The sequence below is a fragment of the Nansenia antarctica genome, assembly GCF_963989245.1.
Source record: "Nansenia antarctica genome assembly, chromosome: 6".
Classification (NCBI taxonomy): domain Eukaryota; kingdom Metazoa; phylum Chordata; class Actinopteri; order Argentiniformes; family Microstomatidae; genus Nansenia; species Nansenia antarctica.
In genome coordinates, this window is record NC_137676.1 from 35199060 (window position 1) to 35209059 (window position 10000).

Consider the following 10000-nt stretch of genomic DNA (forward strand, 5'->3'; position numbering starts at 1 on the left):
GCTCCTGGAGGGGTCACCTGGACAGAGTGGTCAGTGTGGAGTACGTGGAACGCTTCCGCCTCATCGTCACCGCCAGCCTGGACTGCAACGTGCGTCTGTGGACCATCGCTGGCAGCTACATAGGTGTGACTGTGTGTGTGTGTGTGTGTGTGTGTGTGTGTGTGTGTGTGTGTGTGTGTGTGTGTGTGTTGGTCGTGCGTGCATTGGGCGTGCATGCACATGCACATCACAGTGAGAACATATTTTATTTGGCCCCCGTTACTGTCAAAGTTTCCCATCCCTGTCTTAGATCAACATAGCAGTGTTATGACATCATCAGGGCCCGCGTTCACCAAGCATCTCAGAGTAGAGGTGCTAGTCAAGGTTTAGGTCCCAGCCTGTCCATACTTATTATGATCTAAAAGGCAAACAATGATCCTAGATCAGCACTCCTACTCAGAGAGGCTTGGTGAATAGGCCTACTGGCCTGGCCCTGAACAGATTATGTCAGTGTTAGCTTAGCTTAGCCCTGCTAACTGAGAGTGTTCCCCCAGGCACGTTAGCTTAGCTTAGCTTAGCCCTGCTATCTGAGAGTGTTCCCCCAGGCACGTTAGCTTAGCTTAGCTTAGCCCTGCTAACTGAGAGTGTTCCCCCAGGCACGTTAGCTTAGCTTAGCCCTGCTAACTGAGAGTGTTCCCCCAGGCACGTTAGCTTAGCTTAGCTTAGCCCTGCTAACTGAGAGTGTTCCCCCAGGCACGTTAGCTTAGCTTAGCTTAGCCTTGCTAACTGAGAGTGTTCCCCCAGGCACGTTAGCTTAGCTTAGCTTAGCCTTGCTAACTGAGAGTGTTCCCGCAGGTACGTTTGGTCAGGCCCAGTGGCGTGTTGGGGACCCCAGTGCCTTCCCCTGCGAGCTGCCTGTGGACTTGAGGAGGGTGGGCTCCTGCCAGACCCTCAAAGTACTCAACCAGGGGACACGGCCACACTGGAGGTGAGTCCTTCTGTCCTTCTGTGGAACCCAGAGATTTCGCATTTCTACTGAGAGTGCACTGTTTAAAAACAGTAATAAAAATAAAAATAAAAATACCAAAAAAAACATTGTCAACACACACCTATACATTTGATAGGCACTACAGATGGAAAATATAGCTTTGTGGCAAACTCTGGAGCAATAGCTCCTACTTATGGTATGAATGGTCCCTGGTCAAATAAGCCACAATAATCGTTCATAATTGAATGAGTGCCTGGGGGCCAAAAGGGGCCAAATAATCAAATCCAAGATCATTCCATCAACCTCCCCTCCCTCCTCCCTCCTGTGTGTGTGTGTGTGCCCTCCAAAGCGGTGCCAAGCGTGTCGTGGAGGCCCTGACCCAGCAGAAGCTCCAGCCCTCTGCCATGGAGGAGCTGGAGCCAACAGACCCGCGGGTCGCCAAGTACAGCAGCGACCAGATAGAGCAGACCTGGCAACACTGGCAGGAGAAGGGCAAGCAGGTGGGCTGGGTGTCTCCGTGCCAGACTGTGAGAAATGAAATCTGGTGTGTCTGTGTGTGTGTGTGTGTGTGTGTGTGTGTGTGTGTGTGTGTGTGTGTGTGTTATTTCCTCAGTAGAGGTCAGTGTGTTATTCTAGTGTTCTCCTTGCAGAGTGCTATCCTGGGCCTGGGCTACAAGCAGAAAGTGAGACACCACCTGCCCCCCAATCCTCCCGACCTCCAGGTGCCCTTCAGCAGCCGAGAGCCGGTGAATGGAAACATTACATATTTTTTGAAACGCTCGATTTTTAGGTGGTTGGTTGATTTTGACCTAAATGGACTGTCTCTCTAAGGTTTCCTTCCATGGTGTCTCTTCTAGTTAAGGGTGTACAAGTCGATGCACTGCAGCTCCCTGGTGCCCATCACCCAGCCGCCCGCACCAGAGCTGCTGAAGGAGCAGCAGAAGACCCAGGAGGGGGCGGACGTGACGGCCAAGCAGAAGAGGAACAGCAAACGCGCCCCCCACGTACGCTTCGGCTCAGGCAAAGGCGGCCGCAAGAAGTCCATTGTTCCTAAAAAGCAGGCTAAAGGCAGCAGCGTCGCCTAAGGCCAAGCGTGGTGGAGGAGAGAAGGTTGTGGACTAATGGTCATTGGTCGTTCCCCTGTTCCCTATCTCTCCCAGTTTATGGACCAACTCGCCGTTCTGTGCTCCCTACTGCAATACAATATTGATGTGTTATATTGTTTTGTCTTGACTGTCTTTCCCATTGAGTGTCTTCTGTGTGTGGCTGAGAGCCCTGAGGTAATTCTTAGTTCACAACAACTGACATTGACCCTTGTCAATGATGGACGCACACGCACACACACACACACACACACACACACACGCACACACACACACACACACACACACACACGCGCGCGCACACACACACACGCACGCACACACACACACACACACACACACACACACACACACACACACACACACACACACACACACACACACACACACACACACACCCTCTCTTATGTCCCCACGGTTAGATATATGAAACGTGGAAATAGTATAAGATGAAGAAGATAGAAGATACGATGCGAATGGAGATAATAGACGCGATCACTTTAATGCCCGTCTTTGCTGACAGCGTCATCAACCTACTTGAATATGATTGGACGCTTTCTCCACCCATCGGGATACGATTGGACGCCTTCTCCACCCATCGGGATATGATTGGACGCCTTCCTCACCCGTCAGGGGCCAGATGAAGTTCATCCCTCCGTGCGCCTCGCGTCGTCCCTGCAGTCTCATAAGACAGAGGGTCGGATGAGAGGGGACACAACCTTTATTTACTTCAGGAAAAAACCGGATCCGTTCACATTTCACAAATCGCTGCAGTATGAATGCACTCGTTTTAATAACACGACGAGGCTTTTGAAGAGGCTAATGTAAAGGCAGGCAGACGGCTCCCTCCAGACAGAACGGCCTCTCCTCGCCGTGCCAGTGTGTCTCCTCTGCCAGCCAGCCTGCTAGCCACCAGGCTAGTCACTACAGGGAATCCTGTTAGCCAGCTTGTTGGACACTTCAGCTCTCTGGCTCTCTGTCAGTTGATCTCCGATAGTGGTCTTACAACGGATGCCTTTTGCACACATTGGCCTCACACTTTTGCATTTGCAAATGCAAACGTTTCCAGAGCAGGAGGCTGTGTGTGCTGTTGTATGCGTCCCACAGAACAAGGAAGTGTTTAGGCTAACTCTGCTAGCCAGCTGTGTTGTTGTAGCAGCGCAGTGAGGTGAGGGGGGGGGGTGACCACGGTGGAAGGTTGTCTCACTGACCACGGTCGTGTTTGGAAGGTTGTCTTCTCTGACCATCTGTCGTCCCTTTTATTGCCGGGAGCGAATCGATAGTTCACCTGCTAGGACTCACTGTCACTAAATATACATCTCGGAAAAGAGCCAACATGATTCCGGACAAAGCGCCGAAGGAGGACGTGTTCCACGCCTGCGGGGACCTGAAGAGGGACGCTCACATCCCCAACTTTGAGACCTACAAAGAACTCTACCTGAAGTCAATAGAAAACCCAGATGGTATGTATATCATCATATTTACGGATCCGTATCATAAATATTCGTGCATGCCACTGACAGAATCTCCTCTCAAATGTAGGGTCCGTTCATTGTAAAAGCGTTGTTGTCATGTGTCACGCGTATTAGAGAACGTTGGCTGCACAACATAGTCATGGTTTTCAGTCATTTGCACAAACACCATGTTTGTTTGTTTTTGTCAGTTGTGTTTAAAACACTGTTGAGTTGTTGCGGTAGTGGTTCAAGAAGAACAACATTGATCCTCACATTAAAATTCATTGCCCCCCGAAAATGATTGAACAGTTGTGTGCACCCTGCAGTGGACATCAGTAGCCTGCTCCCTGATGGTGATGTCTGCTGGACAGTACTGTCTGGTCCCTGGTGGTGATGTCTGCTGGACAGTACTGTCTGGTCCCTGGTGGTGATGTCGCTGACAGTACTGTCTGGTCCCTGGTGGTGATGTCTGCTGGACAGTACTGTCTGGTCCCTGGTGGTGATGTCTGCTGGACAGTACTGTCTGGTCCCTGGTGGTGATGTCTGCTGGACAGTACTGTCTGGTCCCTGGTGGTGATGTCTGCTGGACAGTACTGTATGGTCCCTAAGAACTGCTTTTTCTCTAAACCTTTGTTCCTACCTCTCGTCAGAATTCTGGGCTGACCTCGCTAAAGACTTCTTCTGGAAGTCGAAACACACGGGCCAGTTCCTGGACTACAACTTTGACGTGACCAAGGGAGAGATCTACGTCAAGTTCATGGAAGGTGCCACCACCAACATCTGCTACAATGTCCTAGACCGCAACGTGCACGAGAAGAAGCTGGGGGACAAAGTGGCGTTCTACTGGTATGTGTGTGTGTGTGTGTGTGTGTGTCTGTCTGTGTGTGTGTGTGTGTGTGTCTGTCTGTGTGTGTGTCTGTCTGTGTGTGTGTGTGTGTGTGTGTGTGTGAGTGTATTAGTGAATATCTCTGGCTGTGTGTGTTTTTATCTCTGCATCCGTATATGTGTCTGTCAAGGCCGGTGGGGGGGGGTTGTACGATGTTGTGAAAGCGCGTTCTCTTGTTGACCCATGGGATGCTCCCATGCTTGAGGGGGGGGGCCTCTCTGGAACAATGGAAGGGAATGCTGGGCAGAGGAGTCTTCTACAGTGACCCTTTGTCTGCCTGGCCTCCTTTGAAACGACTGGTGCTCCAGATAGTGTGCTTTTCTCCCCATCTCCTTTGTAAAGCTCACCCCAGGTCAGAGAGAGAGACAGAGAGATAGATGTCACCATGAATGAATAGTGAATGTGAGAAGAGGATATGCCTCTAATGGGGATGCCTGGGTTATTTAGGGACATGTTATTTGTGTGTCGGTATGGGCGGGCTGGACCGAAGGGCTTTGAAGTTTCCAAATATGCTCGACCCCTCGTCCAGTCTGAGTGTCACCTAGACCCCCACGGACACGTATGATACATGCATGCTGCCGGGGACTCCGGCGGCGACATGTTCTGCCTGTTAAGCTGCAATAGGAAGGAAGTCAAATGTTAACCAGCATAGACGTGCAGCCATCATAGTTGTACGTGCGTGTGTGTGTGTGTGTGTGTCGTGTTCTGCAAATTGCGTAACGCATTGTGAGGTAATGCATTCCTTTTTTTTATCAGGAAGATTGTACCACGTGACTGGGCTAGGGCCGTGACTGTGTGTGAGAGACTCGTACATCTCTTACGCTAGGCTAGTTGGAGGAGACCGACCGTTGCCTTTGCAGGAAGAGCGGTTCTAACTAGGGGAAGAATTTATGTCTTGGTGACAGGCTAGTCATTACCATGGTATAAAGTTCACAGATATCTCTTGTGTGACTTTCAAACTTTTAATGTCCGCGTGTCTCCTGTTCAGCTGGAAGGAGGTTAGGCTCTGGCTCCCTGGTCAGTGTTGCTAGATTGGTCTGATGTTTACCAGCCCAATCCGTGCTCAAAATCCTCCCCACGTTGATAAAACTTCCTGACCGACCGCCCCCAGAGGGTGCGGGTGGGCCCCCACACTAGTGCTGTCCCAAACGACTATTTTTCTAACGATTAATCTAGCGATTATTTTATCGATTAGCCGATTAGTCTAACGACTAATTTATCGATAAGTCTAACGATAATTTTTGTACTGTTCGGAAAAAAAAAATAAACGTATTTGTCTCCACCTCACTGCTATAGCTAACGTTACTCTCGCTGCTATGTTATGATTAGCTAAATTGATGCTAACGTAGCATGCGAGCTACGAGCTAGATAACGTACAGTAGGTGCTCGCACCACAATGACAATAGGCTACCGTAGCTAGCCAGCTACATAGCTAACGTTACTAACACCAGAAGACAAGACATACGAACTGTGGTGAGCTACATTGCTTGTGTACCATTAGCTAGTAGCTATCCATTTTCACTCATACACTTAATTGTCTCGCCTGGTAAAATAAAGGTTTAAAAAAAAAAAAAATGCCATTTTGTTTATTTACGACTAACCGACGCATATTACGCAAACCGACGTATTGGCGTAGTCGGTGACGTCGATGACGTCGACTAATCGTAACAGCCCTACCCCACACCTCCACAGCCCTCAGCCTCAGCACTGGGTCACCCCAGGGCTGCGTGCTAAGCCCCATCCTCTACAACCTCTACACCCACGACTTCACCCCCATCCACCCCAGCAACTACATCGTAAAGTTTGCAGACGACACCACCGTGGTGGGATGTATCTCGGGGGGGGACGAGGCGGCGTACAGGGATGAGGTAGAGCAATTGAGCAAGCTGTGCAAGGTTAACAACCTGCTGCTAAACAAGTCAAAGACCCAGGAATTCATCGTAGACTTCAGGAGGAAAAAGTCCGAGATCCTGCCCCTGCTCATCGACGGAGAGAGCGTGGAGATAGTCTCAAACCTCCGATTCCTGGGACACAACATGCGGGATGACCTGGCCTGGAAGGACAACACTAAAGGCACCATCAAGAGGGCACAACAGCGGCTATACACCCTGAGATGCCTCAAGAAACAACACAGCAAGCAGGAGATGCTGGTGGCCTTCTACCACGGCGCAGTGGAAGAGTATCCTCACCTTCGGCATCTCCAACTGGTACCACAGCTGCACGGCAGCGGAGAGAAGCGATCTACAGAGAGTCGTGAGAACAGCACAGAGGATCACCGGCGCCCCCCTCCCCTCTCTGGAGGAGCTGTACAAAACACGCTGTCTCAGGAGGGCCTCCAAGATCTCCAAGGACCCGACCCACCCTGGGCACGAACACTTTGTCAAGCTGCCCTCGAACAGGAGGTACAGGACCCCGGCCGCTAAGACAAACAGACTGAAGGACAGCTTCTACCACAGGGCCGTCAAGGCCCTGAACACAGAAAAGGCCTAAGTTCTGGGCCCAGGACAGTCCGGACGGATTGTATGGCAGCTAGTGCTGAGGCACAAACATGTACATTTTCAAGCCTGCAAACTGTGACACTTTAAAATAATGTGAAAAAAAACTTTCTTGTGAAATATGACAACCCTAGTTGACTATCTGTGCAGTATAGTACAGTGGATTGTGTACATAGCCTCTATTGATGTAAACCAGCTCCTTACCTTCTTGTGATTTTATGCATCTATGCTTTTTCCAAAATGTGTTTCTTTTTCCTTTCCTAAACACCAGGGGAGCCTCCCCTCCTAAATTTCGTTGTTTGGTACCTGTACTGTAGCAATGACAAATAAAGTCTATCTATCTATCTATCTATCTATCTATCTATCTATCTAAAAACCAGCCTCAATTGGGCTGGAAAACCGCCCATCTGGCAACACTGTCCCTGGTCTCTCCCACAGATCGCGTCTGTCCCACCGCTTCACGGGCGGTCGTCTTGCTGACGTCCTTCACGCTAGTTCGCTCAACTGAACGTGACGTGTCCTTTTCTGTACCAAGTTCTACTTTCAGACTGGTGTTGTGAAAGTGTGTGTAGTCTCTGTGGTGTGATGCAGGTCTAGGGTATACGTTATAAATCAAGAGCCTCTTGATGTTTACTCCATATTCCACGGACAGAGCGCCCCTCCAGCAACCCTCCAGTGGTCCAACTGAAGCAATGTTCAGAAATCGAGGACGTGTTGCTTAGTTGGCAGCAGCCTGTTTGTAGCTAACTTCCTCCTGGATTAGATTAGATTAGATTAGATTAAACTTTATTGTCATTGCAATAAAGTACCAGACAACGAAATGCAGTTTAGCATCTAACCAGAAGTCCAAATAGTGATATAACACATGATATAAAAACATGACAGTGATAGGTACAGTATGGTTGTTACAGTTATGAGCTATGTACAGTTCTGGTATGGATGGATGGGTGTTCTGGTGCGGTGTGAGGGTTGTGTTGCTGGCTGAGGGCCCGTTCCTGCCTCTCCTCTGGAACAGTAGTGGTGGTGGAGTTGTTTGTCGTCTGGGTTCTGACTGTGTGTTTGACACCCTGCCCTGGAGAGTTGAAAGTGTGTTTTCCAGCTGAGTATTTATAGGACTCTTTGACTCTGTGTGTGTTCGTGCTCCTTCTCTATTTATGTTTTGTGTTTTGTGTATGTCTCTCTCTCTCTCTCTCTCTGTTTGTGAGATCCTCTGCATGAGACGTGTGTGTGTGTGCGCGTGTGAGAATGTTGTGTGTATGCTAGCCATGCTTACTGTCTCCATAGGGGTGGAACCTGCTTGGATGACCTCCACAGTCCTGCAGCTGTGTTGGACTCTGCCAAAGAGCCAAAGAAACCTCAGAAACCATAAAGGGCCCACTAAGCAGCCATACTAACTTAAGTATAGCCTAAATGAAAACATCAAATTGGGAAATAAAAAGCAGACTAGAAGACTAGAAGAGCCTTTCATATATGACCTTTGTGTTGGCACTGACGTCCTTGCAGAGATAACGTGGCCACTGTGTTGTTCTGGTATCCTCATTTGATCTATATTTGATATAAACCTACTCTTCATCCCTCCAAGACTAGGGCTGTGAGTGGTGGTGGTTGTTGTCCAGCAATGTGCCTCCTAATCTGTGTTTAATGAAGTCAGTCTAATGTTAGCTGAAAGGCACAGGGTTGTTGCTGTTTAGATGGAACATCATTATCGCATTTTTCATTATTGACATTTCAAGGATGAATACATCAGAATTACATGAGCAGGGGGGGTGCACTGTCGACGTGCGCTTCTAAACGCAAACCTCACAGACACGTTGGCTGGTGTGCATGTCAGCATGTCTGTGAGGTCATGGGAGGAGGGGGGGGGGGGCTTTCCTTCAGCGGCACCCGTGTAACGTTTTAGACTAGAGAACCACTTTTGCAATCTCGAGTTTCGCAATCTGGGCTGTCTTCAACGTTTTAAGGTCGTGTTTTTTAGTACGCCACTTTCAGCGATTGATAGGGCCGGGCGGTCACGCTGACGGTGTGTGCTGAAGGACCGGGCTTTGATAACACCGGAGGCGCGTCACTCTCGTTTGAACTCACCAGTTGGTGTACTACTACCACACACATCTAACAGCCTCCCAGGTACAGTTAGTGTACTACTACCACACATCTAACAACCTTCCAGGGACAGGGTACAGAGGTTGCCTGTGTCCACAGGGGCGGCTGTGGCGCAGGAGGTTGAGCTGGCGTCTAATGATCACAAGGTTGGCAGATCGGCGGCAGCTTGCCACCATTGGTGTGTGAATGTGTGTGTGAATGGGTGAATGAGAGGCCGTTGTAAAGCACTTTGGATAAAGGCGCTATATGTCAGTCCATTTTATTTACCACAGAGAACGTACCATACCTGTTTGGGGCAGCGGTAACCTTGAGGTTAGAGGGGCCGGCTAGCAGGAGGGAGGCAGGGAGGGAGAGGCATATGGCCTTGAGCAAGGCACCTCGCCCCTAATTGCTCCAGGGGTACTGGCTATGGCTGACCATGTGCCCTAGAGCAAAAACAACACCACATTCCAACTAGTGTTGCACGATATACCGGTACCAACGATATACCGCGGTGCCAAAATGTCACAGTGCCTACTATACCATAAGCTTTATACAACGGTACTACCGTGGAATACTATACTACCGGTACCAGCGGGGCAACTCATAACACTTTCGGCTGCGTTCGTCAATTCGCTCCGAGAGCGCCGGAGCGCACACTGGGTGCAACGTCACAGAGCGACCGATTCGTTTGATTGGACGAGAGGCGTTCCGCGAGTGCGGGTCAGATTTCCAGAGCGAATTGACGAACGCAGCCTTTTTCGCGACTACCCATCGCGTTAGCTTTGTCGGCTAACAGGTTAGCAACCTCAAACGTTGTTCCTATGGTTCCTGCGAGCTCAGTGGGCATTAACTAGAAAATTAAAACCACTGAGTTTTCTTAAGTTGAGTTAAGTCTTGAGCTACAGTTTGGAAGTAGCCCTCTATTTTTTTGATATGCCAGTGTTTGCTTTTACTTTTCAAGTTCGTGAAAAAGACCCCACAGACGGACAGACATACAGACACAGAAAGACAGA

At 49.6% G+C, this 10000-nt stretch overlaps 2 protein-coding genes across 2 annotated transcripts in view; both read left to right on the plus strand.

Moving 5' to 3' along the window:
- The window catches only part of LOC308160458 (cilia- and flagella-associated protein 337-like), a gene marked incomplete at its 3' end in the record, with an annotated part of 24048 nt that extends 21996 nt beyond the window's left edge, over positions 1-2052 (plus strand). The window contains exons 19-23 of the mRNA XM_080534372.1: positions 5-123; positions 835-967; positions 1317-1494; positions 1618-1713; positions 1825-2052. Coding sequence (XP_080390498.1) covers positions 5-123; positions 835-967; positions 1317-1494; positions 1618-1713; positions 1825-2052 — 754 coding nt within the window. The remainder of the gene's footprint in view (positions 1-4; positions 124-834; positions 968-1316; positions 1495-1617; positions 1714-1824) is intronic.
- A 1227-nt stretch (positions 2053-3279) lies between these two features.
- acss2 (acyl-CoA synthetase short chain family member 2) overlaps positions 3280-10000 on the plus strand; it is a 23559-nt gene continuing 16838 nt past the window's right edge. The window contains exons 1-2 of the mRNA XM_080535106.1: positions 3280-3533; positions 4175-4370. Coding sequence (XP_080391232.1) covers positions 3407-3533; positions 4175-4370 — 323 coding nt within the window. The 5' untranslated portion in view covers positions 3280-3406. The remainder of the gene's footprint in view (positions 3534-4174; positions 4371-10000) is intronic.